We start from the raw sequence: 17,011 nt of genomic DNA on the forward strand, positions 1-17,011 counted from the left end.
GTCGTTGCAGCTTGAGTGAGAACAACTTGGGACAATTGTTTTACGACTGAGTTTTTCCACATTCATGGTCAAGGGAGAATCCCTTTACCCCGATGGGCGCCGATGGTGTTGAGACTTGAGAGGCTATCACGCACAAGGTGAAGGAGGAAATTATCAACTCCGTCCTATATGGGGTTAGACATCACTGGATGGTGTGAAGGAAAACTTCTATTGTTATAAAGGATGGAGTGTATATTTTACTGGAACCGGATCCTCTCCAGTGTGTCAATTCCTTTCAATGCACATCCAACGGTTGTGAGCATTCGAGCTGGCACCCCGAGTGCCTCTAGCTGTCGGATGTGTGTTGGAGAGGATTTCTTTCCTATTTTACCTCCCTTCACCACTACTATGGTGAAAGATGAAATTCCTTTTCGGTAATTCCAAAATTCCAATATTAGTTCGGATGGGAAAAAGCAAAGCTTGGGATTCTTTTAGAATGCGTTTGGTTGTGTAAATTTCTGGATGTCTGCATTGATTCAGATGTAACATCCATAGATCAGAGTATCTGTGGATGAACGAATCTGATAGAATAACTGGTTGGTTACCCTGATTCTGAAACTTGAATCTACCAGAATAACTGTTTGGTTATCCTGATTTTGAAACCTGAATCTACCCAAAATGTGATAAAATGCAATATGAAATAAATTATTTATACTAATTATTTTATAATTTAGTAATAATAAAATATACTTGAAATTAGAATATAAGTATTTAAAAATTTTAGTATTTCTATTTAATAATTTAATTTTTGGTAAATTACTTAATAATTTAATTATGTGTGCATATTTCCTTCCGTGCAACCTCTTTAATTAATTATATGAAATTTTAATTATATGATGCTTTGGTAGAATGATTTTAATTATATGATGCCTTGGTTGAATGATTTTTTCCGACAATAGAAGAGTTAAATAGAATTCAGTCAAACAAGTTGGTTCACATTTTTGTGTCACTTGATTCAAGTACATAAAACAAAAAAAGAGGGTCTGACAATGCCAAGTGATTTTGTCACATTCTCTTCTTTCCTCTCAAGATCTCGTCCTACTTGTTAATGTTTAATTTTTAATAATGTCCAGGATATCCTCTAAATCCTTTGTATGTTTTTGGGAAGCTGATATTTTTCCTTCGACAATGCCTTGCAGATGGTTTGTGTTAGGACTTGGTGTTGATGTGACAGTTGTAAGATCCTCGGCGATATTCCTTATTTGCTGGTTTGAAGATGAAGATTCTCCTTCATCTATAAATTTGAAATATCCACAACCTTCTTTTTTTTCTTACAAACAAATAAATCAATACTTTGTAATTAATTCAATGGGGTTTAAACAAATTATACATTATGGTAAGCGTAGTCATACCGGGGTGGATAGTGGCCAACACCAAAAATCTCGTCATTTTCCAAGTCCTTGTTTGCACCTACGAACCTTGCATTGCCCTTGTCCACATAGGTAAATTCGTAAGTGGTCCACCCACATAAAAAAATCTTTGTGCACACGGCATTTGTAGAATCGTCTTCCCGAGTTAGTCGCCGTATGCGACGTCAATATTATATATTTACGATCACAATCCTCACAACTTGCCACATTATCCATCTACATTGAAAGACAAGGTAAAACCGACAAAAATCTCAAGAGTAATGAAGGCAAAAGAAAATCCCCATACATGAGGCACACAATGAAATTGTCCCTACTAAGGGAACGGGGATGAGAAAAAGAAGGGGAGGGAGGAAGGGAAGGTAGGTACGACACTTGTCCTTTGAAATATTAAAACCATTCCAAATCCACCTATTCCTAAAGGGAACAACAAATTTGATGCTTCAACAGTTCATTTATTCTTTGGTACTTATGAGCTTTTAAAACTTTCGAGGTATAAATAATTAGATGGAACTTTGACCTCCTTAGATGTATGCAGTGAGACATGGACAGTTGGTGTGATTGATGGAGCAAATTGGCTGTTAGAACTGTTGGTCATAGTTAACTTAGATAGTTGGTAATATGAAATTAGTGCCAAGGACTAATTAAGGCCCTTTCATTTGACTCATTTGTAAAAGAAAAAATGAGTGGGGGAAACCAATGGGACTTGTTTCAGTCTCGTCGAATCAGTTGCTCTTCTGTCTATTTGATTTCTTGGAGTTGTATACCATCCCCCCCTCCCCCAAAAAAAAAAAGCATCAAAAATTGGGAAAAAGAAAAAATCTCTTCCCATGTGGTTGGGCTATAGCAGTGACCATAAATATGAATTTGTCTTGGTAAAGTGTGTCAATTAGTCACTTCTTCAAAAACCCAACAATAAGCATTCCGGATCAAACCAAAAGAATAAACAAATTTAACAGTTCAACACCAAATATAAAATATCACGAGATTGAACAAAAATCTTAATCAACCCCCAAAAAAAAATGGGATATTGGGGTTATCAAATGAGGTCATAGTGGAGAGAGTACCACTTGAGCTGCCACTAGTAGCTCCCAAAAGTCTACTAATCACTGAATCTATCCCAGACATGGTAGACATACGGTTAAACAACTCATGGAAACACAAGATAGAGCCTTGTACAAGTGGGGAGACACCTCAACCCAACCGTAATAAGAAAAAACAGCAAGCTAAATGGGGAGCAACACTCTACCCAAGCAAATCAGCAAGCACAAGTAACCATCAAACAAATAATAAATAGAGAGCACAAAAAAACACTACCCAGCCTGTCTCAGCAGCACACAAACATAGAGCAAATCCTTGATGAAAGCCAAGTTAAACACTTGATGGGTATCCCAACTTCAATCCACACCAATCAAGGTCCAAGAAGTTGAAACATTCAACAAAAAACTTCATACCACTTATTACAGCCAAGCACATTATGGCCACTAAAATAAAGACAGTAAATATGATTCAAACCAAGCACAATATCACAGATCTGAATCCACATAAAATATGTATTGTAGCAAATAAAAGAGACACATCGAGTTTGCACCAAATAAAAAGAGAGATCAGTTTTAGAGAAAATAAAAAAAAAAATCCACAATCAAATAGTTTTCAGTCTACTTTGTCCAGCATCTTAAACTGGCAAATACATGTCCAATACCGCCATCCTTTCTTCTTCATTTGCTTCCATTAATATGTTTGCTAAGGTCTTGTTGTCCAGAAAAAATCTTTTGACAACACATTTCTTGGTAAAATCTATGCCTGGAATTGCATTGATTGTAGTAAACAGATTGCTACAAAAATCAGCTGGTGAGTCATTCTTAATCATTTCATTGATTGCTTCAGCTATTGCCTTTAAATGACTAGCTACCTTATCAGCTCCCCCTTTTTTTTTCTTCACTTTGCCACTTGTGGCATCTGAACGTGGCCTATGACCACTACGATTGCTATTTTCCACTGGAATTCCACTGGCATTTGGTTGGGCATGACCGTCTTCATAAACATCAAAGTCCATGTTGTCTAAACCATCAATTGACACAGAATCAATATTATCATCATGAAGTGAATCAAATGGGTGAAAAGAACCATTCCCCGTCGCAATCTCATTCCCCATCCAAACTGCAACATCCAAATGCAGTTGAAACACTCCATGTTCTCTCCAAAATTTTTCTTCCTTTTTCTGCCAATAGACAATTGGGAGATAATGTTAATATAATATAATACAGTAGATTATGATCTCTGAATCATGCATAGGAAAATATGCATTACCTTAAATTCATTCCAGATAGGAGCTGAAAAGCAATTTCATTCCCCATTTTACTGAGGCCATGAAAAGCAATCAGCTGTTTAGTATATGCAATTAGATCTGGAATCTCTATGCTTCAATGTAAAGATAGGAGCTTGCACATGGGAAGGAAAAAAAAGGGCTGCATATGTTCTTCGAAATTTTGTTGCTACCCGGGTTCACAGACAAAGAAGTGGAATCTAATTTAAAAAAAATACTAAAACCTAGGAAAATATTTGAGAATAAGGAACGAATATGAGAAGAATAAAAAAAAATGCTACAGAAGGGGAAGGAAAAAAAAAAATAAAAAATCCAACAGATAAGGGAAGGAAGATGAGAAGCATAAAAAAAAATCTGATACTGATTGATTGCAGCGAAGTTGAGTCGCTTCTCCTTCGTGTTCTTTCCAGGTGCAGCGAATAATTTTCTGCAAAATCTCTTTCATTTTTTGTTCACCCCTTAAAATCTGATACTGATTTTCAAATACACTTCTGATATCTTTTCACCTTCAATTTTTGTTATTTAATTAAAATCATCCAGGGGTCCTATGATGGCATGAGAATCCAACAGAGAAGGGAACGAATATGAGAAGAATAAAAAAAAAATGCAGCAGAAGGAGAAGAAAAAAAAAAAAAAAAACTCAACCAACAGAGAAGGGAAGGAAGATGAGAAGAATAAAAAAAAATGCAGGTAGGAGATGGGGGAGAGAAAGGGCTTCAGGGAGGAGTGCCAGCTTGCCATCAATGGAGCCAATGAGCAGACTAGGAGAAGAAAAAAATAGAGAAGATGAAGCCGAAAGAATCTAGGGTTCACAAATGCCCATATGCAGAGGAAGCGAGAGATCATCCCACACACAGATTCAAAAGACCTATAAAAATTACCTGATAACTCTGATCGAACACCAGAAACTCTTCTTGCAAGTTGGTTCAGAACTTTCCACCTTCGTTCTCCTTCGATCGAACACCAGAAACCCTAAAAACAGAGAAAGCGAGACTGTGAGAGAGAGAGAGAGAGAAAGAGATAAATATTTGTGCAATGTAAGCCATGAACTCACCAGAGTAGTTCCTTCCTTCGTTCTCCTTCAACTTCTCCCAGCAGTTTGTCTCCTTCGTTCTCCTTCGTTCTTCTCCTTTCGGCCTTGTTCAACGATATGCCTCCGATTTCACGATTTTTTCTTGCATCTGAAGATGTTAGCCCTTTTATATGATAGGGTTTAATTTCTTGAATCTCAAGATTTCACCTCATGCTGAAGATTCAGATATTTAGTGTAAAATGCTGTATCTTAAGATTTGATACATCTTAGGTTGTAAATCGGTTTTGCCAACCAAACGGTAAAAAAAATCAAGATTCATGAGTCTGTAGATGTAACAACTACAGATGTAAGCAACCAAACACATTCTTAATCTTCCAAAGTAAACAATTCATCCAAATAGGGGTGTCAAAATTTGCACCGAACCGGGCCAACCAACCCGTCATCGCATCAAACACCGGTGTAGGATTAAAGATCAGGTCCAGGAGTCAAACATCGACCTTCCCCCTGGCCTGAACCGAACCGAGCTGAGTTCTTATAGGGTCAGGTTTCGGATTCAGCATTTTAAAACCGCACGATTTAGGTGCGGTTCGGGCTACACCAACGGTCCCCCGATAAGCCCGAATCGACAGGCCTGAACCAAAATCGAGCTGTCCCGGAACGAAACTCGACCCAGTACAAATCGATAGAAATGTCACCCTCCCATGTCATTGCACTCTTTCAAACTTGTTTGGATTAAAAAATGGAGCCCATCACATTTCAAAAAGTAAAAACTTAAAACTGGAGCCCAAGCTATTTGGTACAGCCCATTTGTTTGGAAGTCTCAACATTCGGCAACACTCTCTGGCATATTTGGAGTAGCTATTGGGATCTGATTTTCAGAAGTCTTTCTTCTGATTCTAGAATTATTATTCTCAGGGCAATTGCTGCGTCAAAGGATTACATTAAGGGTACCCGCTCTGGAAACACTCAAGCTACTCAGTTAGTAAGATGGATTCCGCCTCCCTTGTCTTTCGTAAAATTTAATGTGGATGATTCGAGTCATGGCAACCCCGGTCGAGCTAGTATTGGTGGCATCTATAGAGCGGCGAACTCTAGCTTTATCTGTTGTTTTTTAGGAGGAATTGGCCGAAATTATGCTCTCGTGGCCGAAGTGCTTGCAGTTAGACATGCTGTTTTGTTGGTTTCCATTATGAGAATCCCTAATATTGAAGGCTTCCATTATGAGAATCCCTAATCTCAATATTGAAAGTGATAACCTTCTTATCATCAATCTTCTCAACCAGAAGGTTTTTCATGTGCCGTGGAGGATTTTTGCTATCATTAGTGGCTGTAGGGTTTTGTCTTCTTTTTTTGCCAATCTTTCTTTCTCTCATTCTTTGCTTGAGGCAAACCGTGTAGCTAATTGTCTGGCAAATGTTGGAGCTGCCTCGCAAACTTTATGTTTTACGTCTCTTTCTCCCCCTTCATGTATTTGTATTCCGTTGCTTGTTGATTTTGCTGGTACTTTATTCCAACCTTAATAAACTTTTTTCATTAAAAAAGGGGAAGAGATTTCACTTATCGTGGTTGAAGAAATACTTAAGTCCATGTATTTATTTATTTATTTTTGGTAAATGTCCATGTATTTATTTTAAAGTTATGTTTGATTGGCAAGAAATGGATAGTTTCTACCAAAAAAAAAGGCAAGAAATGGATAGAAAAGAAAAAACATATATATATAATAAGACAAAAACTATTATGACACAATGGTTGATTTATGTGTCTATCTCTCTCCTCAAATTCAAAAAAAAAAAAAAAAAACAATGAATTTTTTCTCTTCTGCATATTGAGTAATTGCTCTCCCCTCCCCTGAAATCGAAAGATTCTATCAACCGTACCCATATTGACGGACGGTGTTAGAAATGCAATGAAAAATACAATGTTACCCTCATCTCTTTCCTCATACCCATCGTTCTCTTTCTTTCTTCTTCCTCTTGCAACCACCTCTGAGTGACCAAACATCGCTGCCCTCACCACTGGTATCGCCCTTGTTGACATCAAAGCATTCCCAACAAATGACGGCCTACTGATGGCGATCCAAATGCAGGCCATCGTTGTCGGTAAAAACAACTTGAATAATCCCTTTGTCCCTTTGTCAACCCGATTTTAAAACCCAAAACTATTGTGAACAGAGGCAAAATTGGCTACTACTGGATGCAGAAAATGTCAAGGACCCTCCTAAGAGCATCCTGAAGGCTGGAATCATTTCAAAAATCTCTCCGCCAAAACAACTGGCGACCTAAAAAGAATACCCTTTTCACTCATGATTTTCAAGAATATGGATTTTAGATTTTTAAAAATCCTTCAATGTTGATCAAATACCAACCCTCAGTGATTCCAATGATGCCCAAAAAAAGGAAAGTAGAACAAAGAATCGTTCCAAAGATTGGAAGATATATCAATGTGTTGATGCAAATCTTACCAAATCGGGGAAGAATATGTACAATCTAAACGAGAAAGATGGAAGAAAGGGGGAATGAAATGAACAGATCTCCTTGGAGTGGTGAAGGCACTCCAGATAGTCTTCCCTTAGAAGTGCAGAGTCTTTAGGCTCCCTGCAATGAGACATACACTGGCTGAAGTCCATCCAGAAGTCGTATCACCTTCCCTTGTTTCCTGTGATCTCCCAACCTGAAGCCATCTCTCTCTCTCTCTCTCTCTCTCTCTCTCTCTCTCTGTTACTGTATAAAAAATTTGACTGAAGAAAGGAGCAACAACAACAGCATTTCTATCTTCCTCTAATTCCTTGTACAAAGCGCACCTTGTGATTTCCGGTCATACTCAACCTGTCGTTTCAACCGATCAATCACACTTTCAGTTTCAATTTCGCTGTCAATGGTTCTATCCAAAGGCTCAAACACAGATTCATTTCTTTCGAGTGAGATCAGAAGTCTTTGGGTTTTGATCTCAAACACTCCCCGGGTTGTGTTCCAGCAAGGGTTGGGGGCAAATGGCGTTGCAAGCATGGTTCAAAATCTCGTGAAATTTTGGCAATATTTCGTCAAATTTCGTATATCTCGAGCTGTCCGAGATACGATACCAATCCGAAATGGAAAAATACCATATTTTGACGATATCTTGTGAGATATCGACGAAATATTGTGGACTCACGATAGTCCACGATATATCATGAGATATTGAAAAAGTCACTAAAAGTGTCACGTGAGGGCCTAACTTATACCATATTTCGCAGCTCTCGGTCGATCTTATACCATATTTGATTTCTTGCACCCCACCCTCAGGATGCCCCCTACAACCATACAGCAGGAAGCGTAGGGGTCGACAAACACAGTTGCAACCTGATCACATGGACATTGATGACCTATCTAGCTCTGTTGGTGGTTTGAGTCTGGGTGATAGGGAGGGAGGACCAACTGGACATTGGTGTGCCCCATCTTTTGACGCACATACCACTCCATTGGCATCGGATTATGGTGCATCACAACCTTACGATGGATATGGATCATCATCATATGGGCAGTTTACTGGGGTAGGGGACTGTGACTACCAGTCCCAATCCCAGGGACATACTGGATCATCTTTTGTAGAAGACATCTTTGCATACCCTAGCCGGCCTAGCTACCAACCTTACCAGCCATACATGCAGCCAATGCCAACGCCTCTTGCGCTGGCGCCGACATCATATCACAATGGATCATCTTCCTCACGGACTGGATTGATTGGTAACCCTAGTTTATATCCTAGGATTGGATACTTATAGTATATTGATGACTCCATTTACATGACACTTGTGGATGACTACACTCGTTTCTTCTCCGATTCTATACTGTGGTCCACATATGTCCTTCAAACAGAAAACAATGGACATCGACTCCAACGGGGTATGAGTGGGATTGATCCAGGGAGGCACAACAACTATTATTAGCACTTGTAACTTATAAGTTGTAATTTGTGAACTTGTGAAATTGTAACTTTGACATTTTTTATATTGCCTTTAAGGCTTTAAGCATTTGAGTTATTGAGTTTTGATTTTTGAGTTATTGACTATTAATGTATTATGGAGTTTATGAGAATATGATTATGAATTATGCCTTATGAATTTTAATTAGTTTGTTTACATTTTTTTTATGTCTTTAAGACTTTAACTGCCTAACCAATGTGTATTTAACCAAGGTTTATACATTAGGGTCGGCGACCGTATGTCAATCAAGGGTGCAAGCCCAAAACACCAATTTCAATTCATGTTCTTACAATTTTATGGTTTAAATGTGTTTATTTATCTTAAATAAGGGTGTCCATGAAGTTTCAGGCCTAGATATGGCCAAATAACCCCCGAGATGGACCCTCGAAATATTACAGAAAAAATGTAATATTTCAGGAATATTTCACGATATTTCGGATATTTCGGATATCTCGGTAGGCCTGAGATACCAAAATATCGCAAAATATTAAACCTTGGTTGCAAGTAGAAGAAGAGGGGCATTAGGGAGGGTCACTTGGGATATCACAAACATAAGGGTTTTTTTGGGTTTAAATGGATATATTTAAGATGATGTCATCACTTAACAACGATTTTTCACAGAATGGGTATGGTTGATAGAATCTTTCGATTTCAGGGGAGGGGGGAGCTATTACTCAATATGCAGGCGTAGAGCTTGCCATTCGGGCATAATCGAGGGGAGGGGGAGTAATTTACCTTTTGTTTTTTGGCTAATTACTTATTATGGTAGACAAATGGACTAGAAATTTTTATCCTGTCCGATTCCCTATACGGTACGGTTGTCTAGTTCCTCTCATAGGGAGGCGAAAATGATGGCTTAACCTCACTCGGGCAATGTGTTCGAGCAAGGGGTTAGGTCGTCGTTTCCGGCCCCCTATGAGAAGAACTGAACAATTGTACCGGGCATGGGTAGTGGGTATCGATTTTTTATGGTTAGCTTATTAAGCTCCCGATAATCGATGCACATCCGCATACTACCGTCCTAATAAAAAGGACCGGTGTTCCCCATGGAGACACACTAAGCCGAATAAAACCTTTCTTTAACAGATCCTGTAACTAAGTTTGCAATTCCTTCAGCTCCGTAGGATGCCTTGGACTTTTTTTCCATTTTTAATGGGGCATTGGCTTCCCGTGCATTGCATGATTCCGTACTAGACAAAAGTCAAACACTTAGCGTAAAATAGCTGAAACCACCTGGGTTTAAAAGACTTCAAAAGTGTTGGTTGGGTTAGGTCCAACTTCGGTTCGATCACTGAAACTCTGACTGACCACAAGATGAGGTTCGAGTCAAGAATAAGTTCATGGTCCAACTTCAGGGAACTGGGGAGTAGCGTATTAAATTAGCCAGCGAAGCAGCGGAGAATTTCCCGTTTTTCACCTGTAATTTACGGATAGGGGTCTTGACACTCTTTCTTCGACAGTTCCTTCCTTAATCAGTTTCCATTTTCTCGTCTTTCCTTCTGTGCAAAAACATCCTTCCATATATACAGAGAGAGATATATATAGACAGAGAGAGTGGAAAAAAAGAAGTATAAGAAGGAAACCTTCTTCTTGTTCTTAGGAAGGAAAATGAAAAACCTTCCATCTTCGAAACCCTAATCCTAGCGGCCATCGTTGTTAGATTTCCTCTCTGCTGATGTAGTTTATTTATTTATTTTGTTTTGTTTCGATTCAATCGGATCTCATCCGTCTTTCGGAGAGATCTTTTTCAGAGTGGAGATGACGAGGAGGTGTTCGCATTGTAGTCACAATGGTCACAATTCAAGAACATGCCCCAATAGAGGAGTCAAGCTCTTCGGTGTCCGCTTAACCGATGGATCGATCAGGAAGAGTGCTAGTATGGGAAATCTAACGCACTACACTGGATCAAATAGCAATAACCTACACAACAACGGTAATAATCCTGATTCTCCGGGCGAGACACCGGAGCACGGTGCCGCTGCCGATGGTTATGCTTCCGAGGATTTCGTCCCTGGTTCTTCTTCCAGCTGCCGCGAGCGAAAGAAAGGTAGGGTTTTTTTTCCATCTTATTAGTCGTTTGATTGTTTTGGTGTTTTTCATTGGTTAATGTTTCTGTTTCTGAGATTGGGGAATGCATTTTTAGTTCAATTTTGATTCCTGCAAGTATTTCTTTGAAGCTTTGATACATAAGGAACTGATCAACCTAATATTTGGATGCGGATAATTTGCGATGCTGTAATTTTTTTTTTCATAAAAAAACTGAAGAATGGGGGAGTAATTGGTATAACAGGGAGAATTCTTCTTTCTTTCCATTTTAGCTCGTATGGGTATCTGTCAGCTGTGGGGAATGATCCAAGAAGGTTGTTCTTTACCATTGTGGCATGCTAGGGAAAGTCCAGAAATGCTTACTTGGGTTGGTGGAGGACTATATTTTTTAGTGACCGTACTTCTGTTCCTGCACTGGTTGAAATTTTGTAAGACATGTCTCATCAAAAGATATGCTTTTGCATCGATGATACCAAATATTTTTTGAAAAGCTAGTTTTCTAGGCATGGTAAATTTTCTTCCCTTCCCCTTTCCTCCAAAGTTCTTTCTCTAGAGAAGGGGACAAACACCCAGAAAAGTGAAAAATTTTCGAAACAAACGTTTCCATGCAAATACCTGTATTGACATTCCATCTTCATCCTTCTAGCCATGTGCAATCATGTTTCATTTTTTCCAGACCCTGCTGAACTTGTTAGAGTTTGGGTTCCTACAACTACACACCAATTGGTATTGTTCATTATGGATCCAATTGTGGTCTTGCATGCTGACATGAGACACCAACTACGCTCTGAAATGCTGTTTCAAGCCTCCCAACACATACTGAACATCTTGGTCTTCAGAACATATTACATTTATGCTTGATTTACATTACTTCACTGATCTGCACTATAACCACCTGATTCTGATATGTAGATTGCCATTTCTTGCATGTGATGCGGAATAGATTCATCAATTTTAGTTTCCTATCTCTTAAATATACTTTGTTTGCTTTTGATTTGCAGGTGTGCCATGGACTGAAGAGGAACACAGGATGTTTTTACTTGGTCTTCAGAAGGTTGGTAAAGGTGATTGGCGTGGAATAGCACGCAATTATGTAATATCAAGAACACCAACTCAGGTGGCAAGCCATGCTCAGAAGTATTTTATACGACAAAGCAATTTGTCCAGGAGAAAAAGAAGATCCAGCTTGTTTGATATCATAGTTGATGAAGTAAGTGTCCCCTCTCTCTCTCACAGTCTCACTCTCTCCCCCCTCCCCTCTCCTCCCCTTGCCCACATTCCTCCAAAAAATGCATGCACATTCTGCATTAGGCACCCTGTCCTAATGATGGGGAAGTTAGTCATCCTGTCTGGCTAGTGTCTGCCCAGTATCATAGTTATGGGTTCCCAATTCACTGCCAATATATGCAAGCACATACATATGTGTCTAAAGTTTCTCTTTGTGGTTAATGGTTGATTTTATTTCTTTGCCACATGGATTGCTGAGTGCTGTCATGTTCTCTGAGGAGAAGATATCTTGTATACACTTAGAAAAATAAATGGTGAAACTCCAGGCATGGATGATAGGAGGTGTGCTTTGCACATCGAATATGCCAAGCTAACCCTTTTTTGAATAATCATAATTATCTCATTTAATGGTTCTTTTATAACCAGGCTTAACTTCTAAAGGCTCAACTCTCACACTCCCACATGTGTGTCATGTGTGAATGCCATTTTAAGATTGCATGCAGTCTATGCAACTTGCTGACCTTCTCCCTCTCTTGCAAGAGGGACTAAAGGAATGTCTTACATGCGTCTTATTCGGGTTTTCTTTTCCCTACTCATCAGATCAGTAAGACAGCAATGCACTTGTCAATATGGTGTTTTTTTTTTTTGGTTGTGTGTGTGTATTATGCTTACAAAACTAGAGTTTACCTCATAAGTTTATTGTCCTCAGTGTGCATTGTATTTCTGCAGTCAATCGATACTCTGGATCCTCCAGTTGCATCACAGGAACTGTGCCCCATCAGCAATTCTCTAGGTGAAACACAGAGCAACAATCCATTGCCAGCTCCTCCAGCTGTGGAAGAAGAGTGTGAGTCAATGGACTCCACAAAAACCAATGAGTGCGAAGCTACCATTCCGAAGCCAGATAGATCACAATGCAGTTACCCAGTTGTATTTCCTACTTATTACCCACCATTTGTTCCACTTCCTTTCCCATTTTGGCCCGGTTACGCAATGGAGGGAGCAACAAATGACACACATGAAGTTGTTAAGCCAACAGCGGTACATTCAAAGAATCCAATCGTTGTTGATGAGCTGTTGGGAATGTCGAAACTGAGTTTAGGAGAATGCCTTGGGCACTCTGGGCCTTCATCTCTCTCACAGAAATTGCTTGAAGGGTCTACTAGGCAATCTGCTTTCCATGCTAACCCAACCACAGGTAGGGCTGACATGGACACAAACAGCAACCCCATTCATGCACTCTAGTCTACTCAGCAGTGAATGATTGGACCTGTGGATTTTTGTTAGTTCAGTACTGAAATATACTGGCAGATTCTCTGTTTATACAAGAACAATAATGTGCAGTTCTGATTTGTATGCTTCAGTTTTAATTTTCCTCTTATGTGGAATTCTTTCAATAAAACTGATGCTCAGAAATGTCCATTAACCTCTCTTCTTTGGATGTGATACCTCAGATTCTCAGAAGTTAACTCATACCTACTAGTCAGGAAATAATTATGACGTTTATTTTTTGTGGGGTGCATTCCCTTGGAGTGTAGATTTGATCTAAGATTAGGAATTCCATTTGGCAATCCAATTAATTCATTTCTGAATGCAGCCTTTGCGCAAGTTTAGTCATTTTCATTTGCTTTCTGAGAGAGGGATGATTTTTATTTAGTTTGGTTTAGCCGAAAAACAATCAGTTTGAATTGAACCAAATAAAATGTAAAGTATTTATCAAACTAAAAACTAAACACAGTCAGACTAAAAATTGTACAATCATATGTTTTTATTTTGTTGAGTAAAATTGCCTACTCTAGGTTTCTTCGTTTGTTTGTGGAAAAAGGTACAACAACATTTGAGATTGTGGGGGATCGTATTTTCATGAGATGGTAATTTTCTTTCCAACTTTATTTGTTAGGCAGGTTTTTTCACTTAAAAACTAAATTAAAACGAAATACTGTGACTTGTAGGAGCTGAATGAAATTGAATATAAAAGCTGAATAGGAACCGAATAAAACCGGTTTTGAAGTTCTGAAATTTATTTGGTTTCGGTTCAATTTCAGTTTGTAGATATTGTATGTTGAACTGAAAAACCGAAATCGAATTATTGTATTTTAAGGTTTGAAAATACTTTTACATATTCATATTACCTCTTCTCTACATATCAAGAGAAGTACATGTTTACAACCTCTACATAAGAACATGACTTTACAAGCTTGTGTAAGGGTACTTCTCCTCTTCTTATAAAAAAAACAAAAAAAAAGGGTACTTTCCCTCTGTACATAGAGGAGAGTGGCATTGACATGAATCCACCTTGTTCATATTTTTACAATGTTGGTGGAGTGACATTGAAGGATGGCTTGAGGAATCAGAATTGGATCGACATAATTCCCCATATCAGATCGATATCGGTCAAGGACAATCCCGATTCATGGCCGATCATGCATCAATGGATCGGTATAGATGAAGGATAAAAAGGCAAAAAATTGAATTTTTAAATAAAAAAAAGGGGTAAATCTATCCGATCTGGGTCTATCCAGGGTGATCTGGATCAGTATCAGATTGTATTGGCCAAGGCCGATCTCTTGTCTGATTCCGATTCCTAAAACCCTACATTGGAGTATTCATACAATTGGAGTCTTTGAGTTCTACACGTATAATAAGAGTTTGTTATTATCTTTGAAGCCTTCATTTTACTAATTGAGTGATCGACACCCCTGGATAAAAATATGAGAAAGATTTAACACAAATGAGACTAAAATAAGGAAAAAAGTAAGCACAAGAGAAAGTCACAAGACATGTGAGTCTTCCATTTTTACGATTTTTTTGAACTAAATCGTTTGTTTCCCCTCACAATTGAGACTTGAAAGAGTGACCATTAATGTCTAGAATACCACCAGTACACATGCATGGATTTTCACATACATGTCTTGTTCAAATTCAAAAACACAGAATAAGAGACCACAGAGACTAGTTAACGTGGTTCGGCCATTGACGCCTACTCCACGGAGAAAATTCCATTTCAACTTATTTTCTTGGGGTGAGGTTCTTATGTTCAAATAGAGAATTACACAGGCAATCCACGTGAATGTTGTGGTTACAATCCTTGTTTGATACAACCTCATCTCCTACTAAATAGAAGTTGTTTTTATCTACAACACAAGCAGTGTAGTTGGCCGTTCTTATCTGATCATCACGGCTTATCTGATGACCTGGCGACTCAATCTGTTCAACATGTCTCAATACAAAATGATGTATTTGATTGAGTTAGATTTTGAAATTTGATATGTGGTTAATTTAGATAAAGTCCTCTCTATTCAACACACATATCAACTGTTCACGTCACATAATAGATACCTTGTGACATTTGAAAAAAGTAACAAACATGTGCAATAATAATGAGGGAGAAAGAACAATGCCAAGTTACGCAGCGTATGTTAACGCCACACCTCCATATGTCTTTTTCTTCCTCTATCTTTCCTCGTATGGAATGACATGTCTATCCTTGGAGAATTAGAAAGAGAGAGAAAGAGGAGGGCGATAAACCATGCTACGCAACCAGACAGCATACCATTGGGTCTTTTTAAAGAGAAAAAGTTCTCTTTTTGGTAGTGTGGCCTACGCCAACACTCCCATGAGTCTATCTCTCTCCTACCCATGTGAAAAGACACCTCTGCCCCCTTGTTCACTCCCGTACAGAAAACTGCTTCCCCAAATTATGAAATTCTACAGAGAAAAAGAACCAACATGATACTTTCTTGATAAAAAGCTATAAGATAATTTAATAAAAGGAGAAAGACCGCTCCCTTTGTGCCCTGACATAGGAACGTGCAAAATGACCACTACACCCCTGGACCTTTATCCGTTGCTATAACTGCAGTGCTGTTGCGCCGCACGATGCGCACAGCAACGGATAAAAGTTCCTGTTATAGCAAACACCAACAAAATCACGAAAAGAAACAAGAACCAAGCAAAAGAACACAAAGATATAATATGGTTCACACACCAGTATGGTGTACTACATCCACGGGCGAAGACGAAAATGATTCACTATGCAAATCGGAGAAAAATTACAATGGAAACTCTCAAGAACACCCAAATCGGTGTTGCTGCTCTCTCTTAGAAACCCTAGAACGAAAACCCCAAAATCTTCCTCTCTCTTTACAATAAAGCGGGTAAGGAACATAAATACTCCTCCATCGGATCCGGGTCGATCCATCGGGTCGGGTCGAACCGTACCGCGGGGGCTTTACCCCCCGCACCCCCAACGAGATCAGTGATGGGCTCCGGGCCCAAGCCCTTTGCTACCATCACAGATCTCAGAAAAAGTTCCATTTGGGTCGCCACAAAAAATGTCGGAGCGGGTCATTCTTCGAAACGGGTCCAAGAATTCGAGACATACATAACAATTCCTACACCCCTAGGCGATCCTGTATTAGTGGATCGATAAGAATTGGCTTTGGCTTTGATCATGCAACAGGAAAATATAAAGTGATCCGATTCTTGTATGATGATGAAGGCCAATTGTTGGGTGAGATCATCACTTTGGGTGAAAGTGAAAGTTCATGGAGAAAGTTAGATATTCCGGTGATCAAAGGAGGACATGATGGCAAGATGGCGTCGTCGACAGCTCTGTTCTTGGATGGGTTCCTATATTGGATAATCCAAAGGCATCCAGATGACTTCTTCTTCAGGAATGGTAAACAATTCCTTCTTGCATTTGATATTGGCAGTGAAAAGTTCCACATTATAAACTTCTTCCGTCCTATTTCTCAAGCAAGATCATGTAGATTATTACACTTGATAAACATCAAGGGTTCTTTGGCTATAGCCATGGAGAATTTTGGTTTTGATGTGTTTATGTCAAATATATGGCGACTTGTGGGTAGCACAGCTATGGGGTTCTCTTTAGAACAATGCTCCTATGATATCTCTTCTCATTGGGAATATGGTATGCTTCATGTTTTGCTCAACGATGGCACTTTGCTACTCAAGTTTGGAAGAGGCTATGTAAGTTTTGATCTGTACCA

General features: G+C 39.0%; 1 protein-coding gene across 1 annotated transcript; it reads left to right on the forward strand.

Annotated features, from left to right (window-relative positions):
• Window positions 1-10,297: 10,297 nt before the first annotated feature.
• Window positions 10,298-13,441, forward strand: LOC122664615 (transcription factor MYBS3-like). Its single transcript, XM_043860515.1, has 3 exons — window positions 10,298-10,773; window positions 11,774-11,982; window positions 12,729-13,441. Exons 1-3 carry the CDS (start codon window positions 10,485-10,487, stop codon window positions 13,242-13,244), a joined length of 1,014 nt encoding a protein of 337 aa, XP_043716450.1. The 5' UTR covers window positions 10,298-10,484; the 3' UTR covers window positions 13,245-13,441.
• Window positions 13,442-17,011: the final 3,570 nt, after the last annotated feature.

Source organism: Telopea speciosissima, chromosome 6 (assembly GCF_018873765.1).
Source record: "Telopea speciosissima isolate NSW1024214 ecotype Mountain lineage chromosome 6, Tspe_v1, whole genome shotgun sequence".
NCBI lineage: Eukaryota > Viridiplantae > Streptophyta > Magnoliopsida > Proteales > Proteaceae > Telopea > Telopea speciosissima.